The sequence below is a fragment of the Hibiscus syriacus genome, unplaced genomic scaffold (assembly GCF_006381635.1).
Source record: "Hibiscus syriacus cultivar Baekdansim isolate YM2019G1 unplaced genomic scaffold, ASM638163v2 tig00112856_pilon, whole genome shotgun sequence".
Taxonomy (NCBI): Eukaryota; Viridiplantae; Streptophyta; class Magnoliopsida; order Malvales; family Malvaceae; genus Hibiscus; species Hibiscus syriacus.
Genome location: NW_024063411.1, coordinates 43,990 through 62,036, shown reverse-complemented (window position 1 = coordinate 62,036; position 18,047 = coordinate 43,990). Strand labels below are relative to the sequence as shown.

At 31.9% G+C, this 18,047-nt stretch overlaps 2 protein-coding genes across 2 annotated transcripts; one reads left to right on the top strand and one right to left on the bottom strand.

Moving 5' to 3' along the window:
• Positions 1 to 2,200: 2,200 nt before the first annotated feature.
• LOC120184007 (cationic amino acid transporter 5) lies at positions 2,201 to 4,215 on the bottom strand. Its single transcript, XM_039188583.1, has one exon. It carries the CDS (start codon positions 4,078 to 4,080, stop codon positions 2,317 to 2,319), a length of 1,764 nt encoding a protein of 587 aa, XP_039044514.1. The 5' UTR covers positions 4,081 to 4,215; the 3' UTR covers positions 2,201 to 2,316.
• A 5,727-nt stretch (positions 4,216 to 9,942) lies between these two features.
• On the top strand, positions 9,943 to 16,699 carry LOC120184010. Its single transcript, XM_039188585.1, has 3 exons — positions 9,943 to 10,380; positions 16,001 to 16,457; positions 16,570 to 16,699. The coding sequence occupies exons 1-3, from the start codon at positions 9,960 to 9,962 to the stop codon at positions 16,571 to 16,573; spliced, it is 882 nt and encodes a 293-aa protein (XP_039044516.1). The 5' UTR covers positions 9,943 to 9,959; the 3' UTR covers positions 16,574 to 16,699.
• The last annotated feature ends 1,348 nt before the right edge of the window (positions 16,700 to 18,047 follow it).

The window sequence follows — 18,047 nt, the reverse complement described above, 5'->3', positions numbered from 1 at the left end:
ACAACCCTTCCTAAGAAGAAATTACAAAGAAGCAAACTTTCGAATATCCTCACAAGATAGAATATTTGCAAATTGAAGCTCTCACACACCCAAGAAAACTATAATGAAAATTACAAAGAATGGAATAGTGTTCTATGTAAGAAAGACAAAATTGATTACAAATTTGACTTTAAATGCTCTTTGATTGTTAGAATAGCTTTCTTGTCTTTTCTTGGTTGTTTGAAGACCCCTTTTATATGTCCTCATTGATTTCTAGCCTTTTGGGGTTATTGGAAGGAGTTTGGAGTCGTTTGGAACAATAAATTCGCGCATTGAATACAATCCTACACAAAGGTTTCGAAACCTGTAAGAGGAGTTTCGAAACTTGCCTTAAATTTTTTTTGATTGTTGCAGCAAGGGTTTCAAAACCTTTATGGTATTTTTGGCTACTGCCTTAGGGGTTTCGAAACCTTCAAGAGGGGGTTTCGAAACCAGACCCAAAAACTGCTTAAAATAGTCTTGTTTCATATTTTAAAAAAGTATTTTAAAACCTTTATAAAATTCATGAACACTTTAAATTTGTTTTTGACATTTGAACATTAAAACTTATTTTTACAAACTTAAAATTCTTGAATCGAATAAATATTAACTTTACAAAATTTTCAATTTAGTCCTTTGTTATATCAAAATCATTTAATTACATTTATCATCATACCTTTAGTTTTTTGTTTTTTAGTATTCATGTTCAAATTAACATCAATATTGAATTGAAAGTTAGGTACTAACGGACCAAAACTGATAGTTTAGGTACTAAACGTGTTAAACGGTTGGGTACTAAATGAAACGAAAACTAAACATTAGGTATGATTTTAAAAAATTGAAAATTTAGGTACTAAATGGATCAAAATTGATAGTTTAGGTACTAAATACTTAGTTTACCTAAAATTGATGTACAATTAATTATGAGTTAATTGTATATGGTTGCAAAATTAATTATGAGTTAATTGTATCATACATTTTCAAATTATATTTTTTTTAAATTGGTCATTAAATTTTTGAACGTTTTGATTTTATCCTTAAATTATGAATTTTATTTTAAATTAATCTTAAAAAATTTGAATTAATTCCATCCCCAATGTATGACTCTTATTCTAAATTAGTCCCCAAAATTTTAAGGAGTTTAGTTTCATCCCAAACTATCAGTATAGCTAATCACATCCCATGTTAATATAATCACTAGGTCAAGCTATATTATTATATGTTTGATAAAAATAAAATTTAGGTTAAACTATGGCTGAAACTAAATACATATTTGGATGAATTTGGGGTTGAAATTGGAAGATTCAAAAAGTTTGGCGATGAATTTAGAATGAGGGTCATAGTTAAGGGTTGAAATTGAAATATTTAAAAATTTGAAGACCAATTTAATACGAGATTCATAATTTAAGAATGAATTGAAATATTCAAAATTTTAAAGATTAATCATTTTAGTACTATAATCTTATCTTATGATAATATCTATTTTTTTTCAGTTGAGATAAAACTTCCCATAATACTTATCTTATTTATAGTACGGATGAAACTCAACACACACTTTATAAATTAAATTATTCTAACTCAATAATTTAACATAATATAACATATTTTGACATTAAAAACACTCTATAGATTCAATTTATGGCATGAATTTAAATCGAATTAAACCAATTTTTTAACAGAAAATCACTAATTTTATTAAAAACAGAAAATATATAGAATTACAATTAAGATTTATAAGTATACCGTAAAAAAATTATAATTAGGATATTTTCCTATAACCATTGACACAAAAACTAGCCACCTAGATCACATAAGTACCAAATAAGAAAAAGGTTAAAAAAACCTAATAAAAAAACTCGAACAAAATAAAAATACGAATAAATCTGACTACATCGGCAAACGAACAGAAAAAGGGGATGAATCTACTGAAGGCTACCGACAAATCACAAATCAGAGTAAAGCAACGTGAAAAAACTATCTACGAATGCAAAACGCATATCCAAATCAATCCGAGAGTGCAAAGTAGGGAAGATCGTCATGATAACAAATAAGAGTCATCTTGATCAGTCATGGCAATATCAAATTCAACATTGAGATAAAAAGATAAATGAAAACATCGACAAAAAACCGTAAGATACCCTAACGAGAGACTTTCATATTCTCTTCCATTCAAGCGTAAATTTCTTACATGTAAACCCCATCCCGGTCCGGACGAAAATTCTTATTCGAACTTTAAAGATAAACATTAAAAGAAACATTCACGGATTTTAAATACGAACTTAAAATCTGAACATAAATCTAAACATTAGGTTTCTCCTCTTCATCTTTATTCTTAACCTCGAGGTCGTCTAATTTTTGTTGTCGATGTGCCATGTCATAAGTTGCATGCAGACCAATAAAAATGTAGTAAACCATCATTGCCATTGTACAAATCCCAAACCTTATAAAAGCTTGAGGTGCCAAAGACCCCATCAAGAAGATATTTACCGCAATCGACAACGACGGAAGCCACGGAACCAACGGCACCCCCCAAACTTTCGGTGTCCTCTGTTGTTGCACGAATACCGCTATTCCGATCGTCCCCGCGAACCATAGGGGTATCGTTATGACGTACCCGACCCATCCATTCGGCCTTAGTCCCCAGTAAGCCGAAGTTCCCATCGAGGAAGCGATGATAATCAACAAGCATATTATAAGCTTCATGAGGTTCATTCTCGGCGTGACTTCCCTCACGTAGTATCTCCTCACAAGTAGTGCTACGGCCATCATCATGAATATGAATAGAGTGCTCACGGATAGCAAGCTCGCCAATTCATCGAGGCTCGAAAATAACGCGATGAGACCGCTCAGAATGGTTGTCAAAAGCGTTGCGTTTATCGGTGTTCCGGTCTTCGGGTGGACTAGTGCGAACCAGGGTGGGATCATGTGTGCTCGTGCGATATGAGTAGTGTATCGTGCTTGCCCGAGTGCACCTACTAGGAGGACAGTGGTCATACCCTTAAGAGCACCGAGAGCGACTAGATACTTGCCCCATTTCATTCCGACACTCTGGAACGCCATCGAATAGGCCGCGTTCGGGTCTATCTCGGTGTACCTCTGCATCATAGTTAGGGAAAGTGCCATCAAGCAGTATACGACCGTGATGATCGACATCGATCCCAGTAATCCTAATGGTATGTCTCTTGACGGATTCTTTGTTTCTTCAGCCATGGTAGCGATGCTATCAAATCCACCGTAAGCGAAGTAAACGACCGCGGCTGCTTGGAAGACCCCTCTGGCTCCATTTGGTAAAAAAGGCTTCAAATTTGACGGATCGGCATGAAAAAACCCGGCAATCAGCACAAACACGATCACTAAACCATTCAATGCCGTTGCTATCCAATTCAATTGTGAAGTTCTCTTTGTGCTGATCATTGCAATGGTTGAAGCAATGGCCAAAACTGCAACTGCAATAGGGTCCAAGAGAAAATTCATCGTATCGATACGAAGCGAGTTCGGTTGACGATTTATGAGAGTGGCGAAGTAAGAAGTCCATGCTCTCGCGACCGCGGCGCCTCCGACGATGCCTTCGAGAAGTATGTTCCCGGCTGCGATAAACGCCGCAAAGTCTCCTAATTCGATTCGTAAATAAGCAAACGATCCGCCTGCAACCGGGATCTCTACCGAGAACTCTGTATAGCAGAACACGGAAAGCATTGCCGAAATTCCCGAAGCCACATAGGACAAGACGATGGCCGGTCCTGCATGACGATGAGCCTCTTGACCGGTTAACACAAAGATGCCCGCGCCTATGACCGCACCGAACCCGAACCATGTGAGATCCCACCAGGTGAGACAACGTTTCATGTCGTTCTCGCTTTGTTTACGAAGCTCGTTGATCTCGTTCGCATCGTCCGAGCGACTCACGAGGCGGTCCTTGAACCGGGAACACGTCTGCGACAGCGCGGACACATAGGTGCTCCGATTTCGGAACGATTCTTCGGGCAAGAAATCATCTTTGCTCCATCTCCAGTAGGCTCTTGGTTGAACATCATCCTCAGCTTCTTGTCCAGTGTGACTCATCTTTTGCCTCACACAGGATTTTTGGATTTGTGGTCTGAAAGTTTAGATATTATTACCGATAATACGATGCGGTTGAATTGTCTTTGGTTTGAATTCGGAGCCATGTGCGATTATTGTCTTTGCTTAACACAGTGATTGCGAAAATTGAAGGTTGAATATTAAGACAAGCAGGAAGACTTTACATTCAGATTGTCACCACAACTTGCTTCACTAGTACTTATCATTGTCTTGTCTACATTATCTGTGGGGACACCACCGTAGAAAATATCATAAAATTATTCAATTATTTAAATAGAATATAATTTAAATCCTTTTAATTTAAATAATGTGTTGGTGGATAATGGAATGAAAGAATGAAAAAGGAAACCGTTTTCCAAGAAGAAGAAGAAGAAGAAGGAAGAAGAAGACCTGGGGGTGTTGTTTTAATGGAGTTAACGTGTCACGTCAGCAAAAACGGACTAGAGGTAACTGTAGGGACCATTTTAAAACGAACTAAAAGTTCAATGATTGTATTGTAAGTTTCAAAAGTTGGGTGACCAAAATACAAGCGTCTTAAAAGTTTGGGGACTATTTATATACTTTACCCTAATTATTTATAAGGACTTAAGAGAGAGTATAATGAACTTGTGTAACAAATTTAGATTTATAAAAGCTTTTGGGTTTGTTTTAGTGGTTTGATTCTCTTAACTTGTATTTTTGGTTTTTTTTTCCTTCAATAAATAATGTGATATAGCATGCCCTTTTTTATTAGATGGTATTAATATATTAAATAAAAATAAAACTATAAAATCATGTTGAATTAAGTTATAAAATAAAATATAAATAGAGTTCAATTTTAGATTAAATAATTTTTAGAACTAAAATGAACAAAAATAAAACTTGAATTACTTAATACGTCATTTACTCATTTCATTAAAGTTAATTGCTCAGAATGATGCACTCTGATTGATAGAATTATAATATCGGTTTACTCCATACGCAATCACCACAATTCGAACTTTTGACCTTACTTAATGATCTAGTGTCTCATCCCACTAGACCGACTGATTATTGATAGATTTAAAATATAATCATACAAAAAAATAATTAAAAATTTAATAAAATATTTGAAGAAAAATAAAAATACAGTCAAATGTTAGTGTCGGTGTTAAAGAAACATCAATAATACTAATAGAAAAATAATAATAAATAACAACTAACTTTGTCACAACTCAAACATGACATATTTGAAATGAATGCAAACATCTATCAAGATGAAAGGATCAACCTAAAGAATATGTACATCCGCCCCTGGGTAAATGATGCCTATAAACAATATTTGGCAAAAGGCATAAGAGGTCTCTATACTTTTAAGGGTAAAGTATAGTAATGGTCACTGAATATTTCTAAAGCTTGCATTTAGGTCCCCTAACTTTTAAAACTTGCAATACAGTCCCCAAACATTTAATCCGTTTGCAATATGGTCCCCGCACCTATGAAAATTAGGGTAAATCATATAAATGGTCATTGAACTTTTTAGGCACTTGAATTTAGGTCCCCCAACTTTTAAAACTTACAAAACATTCCTCAATTTCATTATAAATCCCAAATTTCAAAGTAATTCAATTTCATTCTAAACCCTAAATTCCAAAATAATTCAATTACATTCTAAACCCTAAATTCTAAAATACTTCAATTTAAGGAGAAATATAATAGATTATCTTTAAGAACGTGATAGCGTTTTTATTTTTTTACTTTTGTGTAGAAATTATAAGATAGTATTTATTCAAAAAAATTAATTTATTAACAATATAGATATACCCTACAAACACAATTGTTTGAATTTAAAACTTTTAAAGAAATAACATTTTTTTACTTATATTAGAAATTAAAAAAATAGATCATGCTAGAACTAAAAGAATACGTGACCATGAAATAGAAAGTTTACGTATGTTACGAAAACATGGCACAAACCCATCTCTTTTGAGTTGATTGTTATCATCATTAGGGTATATTATATTAAATTATTAATTTTTTATTTTATTTTTGAAGTAGTCAACTTCAGTGTTTATTTTTTATTGTGTTTTTTATGATTTATTAAATAATTTTTCTACAAAAAACATCCGAGTAATAAGTAAATAATATTTAATTATCATGGTAATATTTATATTTTAATTATATAGAAATAGTATAAAAATAAAAAATATTTATACATCATTACTATAATTAACATAACTCGTATATAAATTTTGACTATGTTATTTATGTAGTCTTAATATTTATGTGAAAGATATAAAATATAACACGTATGATTAGATATAAAAACATACACAAATAATCAGAAATATATTATTTTAAATAAATGAATTATTATCATATTCTTACTATTGAAAAAATTTTCATGTCTTTAAATTAATAATAAAAAATTATCATGTTTTTAAATATAAAAGTAATTAATTAATAATTTAGGACATTGGCGTCGTTTAAAAAGACAGAAATTGAAGTATTTAGAATTTGGGTTTTAGAATGTAATTGAATTATTTTGGAATTTAGGGTTTAGAATGAAATTGAATTACTTTGGAATTTGTGGTTTAGAATGAAAATGAGAATTGTTTTGTAATTTTTAAAAGTTGGGGGACCTAAATTTAAGTGCTTGAAAAGTTTAGTGACCATTTATATAATTTACCCTAATATTCATAGGTGCTGGGACCATATTGCAAACAGATTAAATGTTTGGGGACTGTATTGAAAGTTTTAAAAGTTGAGGGACCTAAATGCAAGTTTCGGAAATGTTCAGTGACTATTACTATACTTTACCCTACTTTTAAAAAGAATCAATGTGACCCTCATATTATTTTTTTCTCTCTATTTGACCCTTCAATTCAGAAAACAAATCCAATTGACCCTTTGACCAAAGTTTTTTGTCATTGACTGTTACAGTTGTGGCATGTCAGTCCACGGTACTGATGTGACAATTCATCTGCCATGTTTAAGTTACAAATTTAGCCAATTAACCATGTCATTTGTCATGTTAATATGTCACCCTAGACCGTCATGTCAGCACAGAGAACTGTCACATCAGTTTTGTAACGATCAACGATGAAAAAACGTTAATCAAAGAGTTAAAGATTATTTAAAATATAATCATACAAAGAAATAATTAAAAATTTAATAAAATATTTGAAGAAAAATAAAAATATAGTCAAATGTTAGTGTCGGTGTTAAAGATAAACATCAATAATACTAATAGAAAAATAATAATAAATAACAACTAACTTTGTCACAACTCAAACATGACATATTTGAAATGAATGCAAACATCTATCAAGATGAAAGGATCAACCTAAAGAATATGTACATCCGCCCCTGGGTAAATGATGCCTATAAACAATATTTGGCAAAAGGCATAAGAGGTCCCTATACTTTTAAAAAGAATCAATGTGACCCTCATATTATTTTTTTCTCTCTATTTGACCCTTAAATTCAGAAAACAAATCCAATGTGATCCTTTGACCAAAGTTTTTTGTCATTGACTGTTACAGTTGTGGCATGTCAGTCCACAGTACTGATGTGACAATTCATCTGCCATGTTTAAGTTACAAATTTAGCCAATTAACCATGTCATTTGTCATGTTAATATGTCACCCTAGACCGTCATGTCAGCACAGAGAACTGTCACATCAGTTTTGTAACTATCAACGATGAAAAAACGTTAATCAAAGAGCCATATTGAATTTATTTTCTGAGTTGGAGGGTCACATTAATTTTTTTTATCAAAAGTATATAGACCTTTTATGTATTTTTACCTATTTTATTAAGTATTGAACTATTGCACATTTTATAAAATTATCTAAATATTGCATCAACCATTAGGGATGATAAGATGAAGAATAACTTAGAAAACACAAAAGAGAAACAAATAATTGGGGAATCAAAGGTGACACTTAGTCAATGTGATGGAGAAAGGTAACCTATTATGTTTAATGTACAATGATTCTCTATTTACAAGATATGGGACCATCACATCTCAAATTTTCCATGATGCTGCAGCCATTTATTACCATTTCATTTCAAAAGAAATACTGTCAAATAAACTAAAAGGCTGCCATGTTTTCTTCATTTAATTTGCTTGCTTTTACACATATCGAATATTTACAACTCTTAAAAAGATTTTGATTCCCTTTCTTTTATATATATATATATGGTCGTATGGGGCACGTAAAGTGAAGAAATCTTTGAATTACATGCATGTGCAAATATGTAAAAAAAATTATTGATTATACGATATTGTTTTGTTGAGTCGTTGATTATTAAAGGATATAAAATGATTCCTCAATTATAGGTTTTATTTTGTTAGGTCCACTGATTATTAAATGTTACAAAATAATTCGTCGACTATTTATATGTTCCAAATTCGTTCATTTTCATTAAAAAAATTGATGGTCGTCTGAGATGGACGTTAATCTACTAATTGAGATATGATAAAATTATATTTTAAAGTTATCTACTGGCATCGCCGTTGCTTTCAAGCATTGGCTCGACGACATAATATTTTAAGCACAGACTGGATGTCATTATGTAAACAGAGAGTCGATCCACACTCAAACAGTTATGATATCAGATCTTATCATATTCCAATCAACATGTTAACGTCCAGTTTGAAACTTATGAATAGTAAGTTGACCATTTTATAACTTTTAATAGTCCGGAATCAACAAAATAGTATCTTATAGTCAAAAGACCATTTTGTAACTTTTAATAGTAGGAAAATTTAAAAAAAATCGAGGACCATATGTGCACTTTACCCTAAATTATTATATTATGTAAGTACTTTTTGAACTTTTATTGATGATTTAATTTGCACCAGCTACATTTCTAATATAATTTCTAAAAATATTTATATTTTTAGCATAAAATCATATATCCGTCCTTATAAATATAGAGTGTATCCGTGTTTATAATAATTAAGTGCTAAAAGAAAAGGAAAACCTTTTGACTTATTTGCCAATGGTATCTCAATAAACAGTTAGATTTATACAGATTATTATTACTACTACTATTGGTAGTAGATCTTGACGTTTGATTTTAAAATTACTATTAGTTTTATCATAATATTATTAATATATTAAAAAATTAATTTTTTAAAAAATATAATTAATAAATTATAAATAAACATTTTTATAAATTATAAATCGTATCCTATTTAATCTTATTTTTGAAAAATAAAAATAAAGTCTGATTGGGGTCGACATGCAAAACTAAAAATTGCAGTCTTTTCAATTCCAGAATAGTCCTTGTCATCAAGAATCAAACTGTTTCAAGGGATTGGTGATTATGAAAGTTTTCATGTTAGCTTTTAGGGGATATAACCTAACAAGTTTTTTTTAGAAAAAAAAAATAATATTTCCTAATCCAAATTTGATCATATTTGAATTTATAACCTTTAAAATTTATTAATTGAACTAAAAATCCGATATTTTGTAGGAAAATACATTAACGGTGATTTCTTTGATTATCGCACGCCTGGTTTTGATGGGTGAGTCTTCCAACAGAGATTTTCTTAATACACAAGGGCTTGAACTCGAGACATTGTTTATGATAGAAACAATTGGAATTGTCTATGATTGATCTTTCCTACTAACAAGATTTAACACCTTAGAAAGTTTGAATCCCTAAATGATTCTTATCTCTCAAGAGAATTAGTGATTGGCAATTAAACCCTAAATCATAACCCTAAAAATGGAACAAAACAAAGAATACTTCAAGCTTTTGCTAGAAATTCTTTTCTTAATGCCTTTTACCCATAGCGTCTAATGGCACCAATACTTTAATTCCCATCATAAATATTCCCCCATCAATCGTTGAAAAAAATTGCACCACTCACTCACACGCTCACCTACATGATGATGTTGAGTGGTACCAAATCTCCTTTGAGAAAAACCACTTCACTTCTCTCAAAAAACCAGTCCCATCCTTCCATGGATCAACACCATCATCTTCCTCGTCAGCAAAGCACGGGTTTCCTCGGTCGCAGGACGAGCCGGAGATCGCCTCATACGGCGGAGTTATTCCCGACGTCGCCCGAGGTTCCTCCTATGGAGGATGGGATCTTCCATTTGACTCACCCCCAGCACCCGATCATGCAGACCAGCTTGCCGGACCTCTTCACATGCGGCGCATGCAAGGAGTACGGTGCTGGCGAACGGTTCTCATGCACCAAGTGTGACTATCAGCTCCATGATTTTTGTGCTCTGGCTCCTGCAACTCTTAGGAGACATCCCATTCACCCTCTTCACAACATCGTTTTCATCACTAAATCTGGTATTTACTTCCTCTTTGCTTTATCTTTCCATCGTAAAGATGTAATTAAGTAGCATATATTAAGTGTAAACATGAAAGGAAAAAAAAAACAAGGAAACATGACTTTATATGTAATTATAAATACAAATTATCAACACAAAATTAATTTAATATTTTACATTTAGGGTAATTATATCAACATTTTCGATATGTTTTGAATTACTTTTCTTTTCATAATAAATAAATTTTGAATTTTTTATTTAATTATTAGAAAAATACTTTCAAATCAAATCACTAATAGAGTTATATGTAAGATCAGGGTGTCGGTGTACATTTCATTTATTAAAAATATTTTGCAAGTTTTATATGAAAATTATTAAAAAATTAATACCACTTCAAAAATAATTGATACCTTCGATAATTTATTTTAAAATTAACATATTCATTTCTTTGCATAATAAATATCCACAATACTTAGAGAGAGAAAATATTATCCATAATGAGTCTCATTTTCAAAGTTATATATTTTGATATTCTCAAGCTAAGGCAAACTTCCATTAACAAAAAGGGTAAACTACATATTTAATACCTAAACTATCAGTTTTGGCCCATTTTAGTATCTAAACTTTCAATTTTTTCAAAACCATACCCAACATTTAGTTTTCATTTCACTATTAGTAATCTTCAGTTAAAAATTTAACTCGTTTAGTACCTAAACTATCTTCTTTGGTCCGTTTTAGCATCTAAACTTTCAAAAAAAAATTCAAAACTTAACTTTAAAATTTGAACAGGGTACTAAAATGAAACAAAAACTAAAGTTTTTAACAGCGGGGTACTAAAATGAAACAAAACTAACTTTAAGTATAGTTTTTAAAAAATGAAAGTTTAGATATTAAAACAGACTAAATTCTGATAGTTTGGGTACTAAAATCATAATTTACCCTAACAAAAAAGACCTAAACCCACCAAGCTTACAAAGAGTGAGTCAAATGAACTTTACACTTCAGAATAGTTTGGGTACTAAAAACGTAAGATTTTATGTTAAGAGGGAAAAACTTATAAAATTTTAGAGATAAAAATAAATTATCAATAAAAATATAAAAAATAACGAAATTTATATGAGAATTTAAAATTCTCAGGAGTGATTGTGTAACACCCTCAGACCGATGTTGATGACCCTATCCGATCCGATGTGTCACATTAGGGCCACCAAAGCGATCCACAATAAAAATCTAGGAAAAAATATTTTTTTTTGTTAAAACGTGTAAAATCATAAAATAATTTATAAATAAAATACAAGTTCAGAAAATCATTCATATATTACAAACAAAATTAAAATCATATAAATTACAGACTCAATATATAAAAAAATCAAATCTGACCTACATGCCCCCTAATTGCACATTGTATCGTACTCTGTAAGCAAAGCCGAAGGAACTCTCAATACTGAAGTTGTTAGCTGCACTAGATCGATTCTTTTAACCTGAAATGGTGAGTAAAGAGTGAGCTTTGGGAAGCTCAGTAATACAAAACTATCCGATGATGCTGAAGGACATCCAGATAAATGACAAGCATAAAATTTCATTATTGATCGAGGCTTCTACATGTTTTTGTGATGAGACCAGGTTCAGGAGATTGAAAATAGACGTCTAGTGTGTTCCCTCAAAACCAAAATAAAATGTAATCATAGATTAAACAAAACAGTAGTTTATTTCAGTAAACATGTTTTTAAAACCAATGTAGTATCCTCTACCCGAACACCGATATGCAGTTCCCCAAAAGTGCTAGCCTACCTAAGGGAATACCTTGTGGCCTTAGAGCCTACCCAAGGAATACCTTGGGGGTCTCATAACCTACCCAATGGAACATCTCGAGGCCTAAAAGCCTACCCAAGGGTCACCTTAGCTCCTTAAGGATTTACTAGCTTGATCAGAGCTGAACCTCCATACTCCAACCTACCCAAATGGTGTCCCAATAAAATAATTCAAGTAGCAAGTAGTAGTTCCATGATCCATACATCAGACATATTTTATTTTCCAGTAAAACAAGTAACCAGTAAATCAGTGTATCAATCAGTAAAAACAATCGTAAATCAAACATATATCAATTTATAATTTTAATACAAATAAAACATTCATATAGCACATAAGGAACACACTAGAAGATTCAGTTATTTTTTTCAAAGGTACTTGATCGTTATCAAGAAGGGAAAACGTAGAATTTCTGTAGATTGATCGAATTTCATTTATGTGGTCCCTATAAAAAAGATTGTATTACTAATGGATCTAACCAGACATTCATGAATTGATACTTCATGAACATTTAGGACTTTACGTGCATTAGAAAGCTATTCGAAAACCTTATATCAAAATTATTTAAGGTTTAAATATATTTGGAAAAAGTTAGCATTCATATAAATATATCAAGAGGAATTCCATTGCTCGGTCTGATCAGGTCATTTTTAACATTTTAATTCCTGAAGAATTTTTGGTAACTTAATCTAATAATGGTAAATGATGATTTATGATATCCAGGATTTATATTGAATTATCTAAATTTTGAGTCAGATCAGACTAATCAGATCCCCAACAATACAATACATACCAATAATTCAGACCGAGACCCTTCACAATATTCTCTTCTTAATACTAATTGCACTAGCTGAACTGATCACCTTTAGAATCATCATAGATCAGTTCTCAAAGAGACAAATAAGTATTCTGATGGTATTATTTATTTCTGTATTGTATCAATATCAAGAATGCTAGGCATGCCTAGGTCGTGCTCCCACAACCTTTAGGGATGATACAAGATTTACGTTTATTGATATTTCTAAAATTTATCCAAAAATATTCACTTATTCCAAGTCATTAGGATATTTAGGTCACTTCAACACTCGAGGTTACTTCGGTCATCTTAGAGTTCAAGGTATTTCAATTTTTTTAGGGTTTAGGGGTATTTCAATCATTTGAATATTAGAGGTTATTTTAGTTATTTCGCAGCTCAATTATATTTCGGTAATTCTTTTCAATCCAAACATAGGCATTTTTTTATGGTAATTGGTCAAGTATGTCCTTTCTGGGTTATTTTTTCACTTTTAGGAGCAATATTGGTCTTTTTACATTACAAAGGCATTTTTGTAATTTTACTCCATAGAGCTATTTTTGTAATTTCTTAACCAAGTATTCCCGCTATTTAACCTTTAAAGAAATAAATCAGAATTTTGGATCCTGAGGTCAATTTATTTACTAACTAATCACTGAACTTAGAATTGTTTTCGATCGGTCTTCCAATTTCTTTTGTGAGTCGACTGAGTCTTATACAATGTTCTACCTTTATTCCATATTCATTTTGTTTTCAATGATAATTAAATACACCTAATTGACCAATCATTTTCATTCATGCATTTACTAATTATCAATGAGTTCCAAAAAGCATACAAAAGGTATTAGAGAATTACCTCGATTTATGAGACATATTGGTTAACCAATTAAACTTCGTTTGATCACCCTAGAACTTTAAGTCCACGTCCCATAATGTCTCGGATACATGGAAAAACCAATTACATTAGAAACATAACTTAACGTGAAAAATCGTATTGAATTGGGAGATAAAATGCCGAAAAATAGCTTACCAAGTTTGAATTTGGCAAAATGGACTTCATATTCGTACTCCGGACGTCGAAAAACATAAAATATGACTTTTCAAAAATTTTGACTTTTTGGTCAAAGTAAATGGTAAAAGTCAATGGGTTAGATTGGTTCAGGTTGACTCAGGCTGGTTCGGGTTGAATCAGGTCGGTTCGAGTTGATTCAAACCGATTCAAGGAGGTTCCAAGTTAGGAAATGAGCTCCACGCGCACACAGCGGTGCATAGCGGCGTGTGATGGTAATGACGGGGTCAGTTTCGATGATACAATCACTCCAAATGCATTACTACACTACAAACAACCCAAAACAACGTAAACAATGAGCCAAATCCACGTCGAAATAACTGACAAATGATCGAAAGCTTACCCCGGTGACATACGAAGAAACCGACGATGATGGAACGACCCATTAGTTGGGTTTTTCTCGAAAAACACAAGGAGTTCAACGAAATAGGCGATGAGGCGAACAGACAGTCGGTGTGGTCAGAAATCGTCAAAAATCGACAAAAATCGAATGAGAGATTTGGATTTCCGTCAAACCTTCAATGAGCTCTCCACGACGAAAGACGGTGAGGCTCGGTGAGTGGGTCATTGGGTTATAACTGGACAAGGGAGACACTTTCACGGTTAAGGGCAATACCGATCACCGGTGAGTCATGGTCGAGATCGACGATAGGTCCTTTGAGCTTCCCTTTCTTGTTTTGCAAAGAACGACTATTGATCTGGGTGTTTAATGGTCAGGTACAGGGTCACGAGACGGTGGCCATGCAGCTGGAGGTGGCGGTGTACTCCACTGTTGGCCAGAGGTAACTGAACGGTGTTGGTGCTCGTAGGTGAAGAACAAGTTTGGGGGACGATTTTGCAAAGGTTAAAACATTGAGGTGATTTTTCTAGTGGAAAAAATGGGTTTTGGGCATAAAAAAAACTAATCTAAAAACTTAAAAGGTATTTTGAATATTTTTATATCAAACATTGACCTATCCTAATGGTAGAGGCATGCTTATCCATGTGTGTTCAAAATCCAACAACCTTTTTTCATTCATTCATTTCTTAGCCAAATAACAATGGAAAAATCAAGCTTCAAGTCCCTAAATTGTTCAGATGTCTACAAAACAACTCAAGATTTGACAAAACTTTACAATTTGATCCCTCGAATGAAAATTAAAACAATTTAATTTGAGCTCTAATTATTGGGGGTGTGAGAGATTGTTCATCTATACTTACACACATAAGATATACAAGCAATGGGTTTATGAAAGAATATATATATATAAAAGGAAATTAGATTTCAATACACATAAACACAAATATATTTGTATATATAAAAGAATAAATACAAAATTTATGTTAGGTACCACTACTAGGATGAACGTTTAAGAAGTTATATTATAAATTTAAGGAATATAAAATTACAAGAGAAACAAATTAGATCACCAATGAAAAAAAATAAAAAAAATAAAAAAAATAAATTATAAAAGAATTTAAATTTTCAAAAAAAAATATATGACTACTCCCAACATTCTACTCGAATTCATCCCTATATCATACATAAAAATATAGATGCAATGGACGTTTAAAAAAATATATTTAAAAAATAATACAATAGCATACCTAGCTAATAAAGGGAATTAGATTCCAATACATACATATATACAAGGATAGAATCATCATTAAATATCGAAAGATATTAATTTATTTTAATAATTCATGTATTTGTATTAGTATATTTTATATATGATAATATTTAAGATATTATATATATTTTTATAACGTAATAATTTTTGTAATATAAATTTTGACAATTTATTTTCATATTTTAAAGCTTATTTTAATTTATTTTCATGTAACCGCTGTACCGCGTAATAGAATTACATATGACATTTTTGATAAATTTTGAAATAAATAAAACATGTTTTTTTGAATTAAAAGTAAAAGATTAAAATAATATTAATATTATTGATATAATTTTATGATGAAATATTGAAATTTCAGTCAAAGGTGGAATATTGAAATCTCGGTGCGATATCTGTGCCAAGCCCACCAAAGGCTGCGTTTTCAAATGCAATGCCTGCACATTCCAAATGCACCCATGCTGCGCCATGTTGTCAACCCAAATCAACATCTCGGTCCACCCGCACACGCTCCGGCTCTTGCCGGGCCTCTCGCCGAGCTCGGATCCCACCGGCATCGCGTGCGGCGAGTGCAACCGTCGCAGGTCGGGTCGGGTGTACCACTGCACCGTCTGCGATTACCATCTCCACGCGGTGTGTGCCAAGAACATGGTGAATGGACTCGAAGCCAATGGGATCAAAGGGTTGGACAAACCGAGCAGGGTCGCGACCGCCGCGAGGGTCGCTTCGCAAGTGGTGATCGAGTTCATCGGCGGGCTGATCGAAGGGATCGGAGAAGGCGTCGGGCAGGTGATCATTCAATCAGCCACGAGAGGAAGGTGCTGCACTAACAGATCAAACACTGCATGAAAATAAATTAAAAAGAATAATCCTTCATTAATTAAAACTATATGTTAATTAAAACAGTATCTTTGTTTGCTTGTTTAACAGATGATTGGAGCTCTGGGTTTATAGTTTGAAGATGGGAGGTGTTGCAGCTATTCATATATGACTTGATTGTCTCAAGAATTGTTATAATATTTGAAGTATGGTTTTTGGTAAATTATTTTGTATATTCAATATAATTAAGTAATGTTATTAATTATTCTGAATTTATGTGCTGTTTTTTTTTCATTATTTTATTATCATTAGATAATTTGAAATTACATAATTTATTTCTATAATTTACCTAACGCATGATTAACCAATATGTTCACTTGAAGGTTTATTCATTACATTGGATTCCCTTGCCACTTCCTCAACAAAGTTAACTACTAAAACACTTTAAACTCATATTTTCCTCCTCATTAAATCCATCTAAAGACCTAATTTTTAATGCTCTGATCTCATTCGATGATCGTCTGATGAGACTAATTCCAAAATATGTTGTTATTTGTCTTCTCGAAAGATTTATTCCCGTTGTCCAATTTTCGAACGAATACTAAACCCATCAAATCCGAGAAAGCTTCCAAACTCCTACGAATGATAAATTATACAATCTTGTATTGCTTACTTGGGTGTTAAGAATTTTGTTTTGCGTTTTAGATTTTTTTCTATGTATTTTCTATTAAAGATATGTTTTCGCCCCTGAAATTTTATATAAGTTTAAGTTTATCCCAGAATTTTAAAAGTTTATGCTCACCCCTAATATAAAATCATATGTTCCGATTAGTCATTAAGGTCATAATGTCCCTATCAAGAGGGAAAAGTTTATGAAGGAAAGTGTGAGAAAGCTGAAGAATATTGAATGAATATAAAAACTCTCATTCAAAAGTAACTTTTGTCCACATATTTCTTTAAGGAGTTGACCCCAACTAAAAATCTATAATTTAAATTTTGTTCTCTAATTTTATAAACAGAAAGCAACAGCTAACAACTACTTTTCTTTTTTGAATTTTACGAGATGGCATCGTTAGCATGCGGTTTTCATTTTTTTCTCATAATATTTGAAGCATAAGCATTATTGATTATTTAGATATTGTTATTTTATAGTCTCGATTTGCACGAACCAAGCAACCTCGGTAATAAAACTATCATTGTGTTATTCCTTGAAGTCCCGGTTTCAAGCACTATGAATGTCAGGAATGTGAACGTTCAAATTCAAATGATTAGAAATTATCTTTAAATAGATGTTACTTTGTACTTACGACATATTAATAAAAAAAATATAACTTAAACCTATTAAATTTCTAATTTAACTTCTTAAAAGTTTGTACTATTGATGTGGTTTCTTGCGTCCTTACCTAATTATGATTCTAAAATGTCGATTTTTAAGCCTTTGTTAAATAAATGAGGCTTCATTTATTTTAAAATTTGTATCGCCAAATCAATTCTATATATAACAATATTTTATAATTATTTTATATTTAATTAAAGATTAATATTAGATGCACTGGTGGTGTATGATTTTATGTATCATCAATAAACTA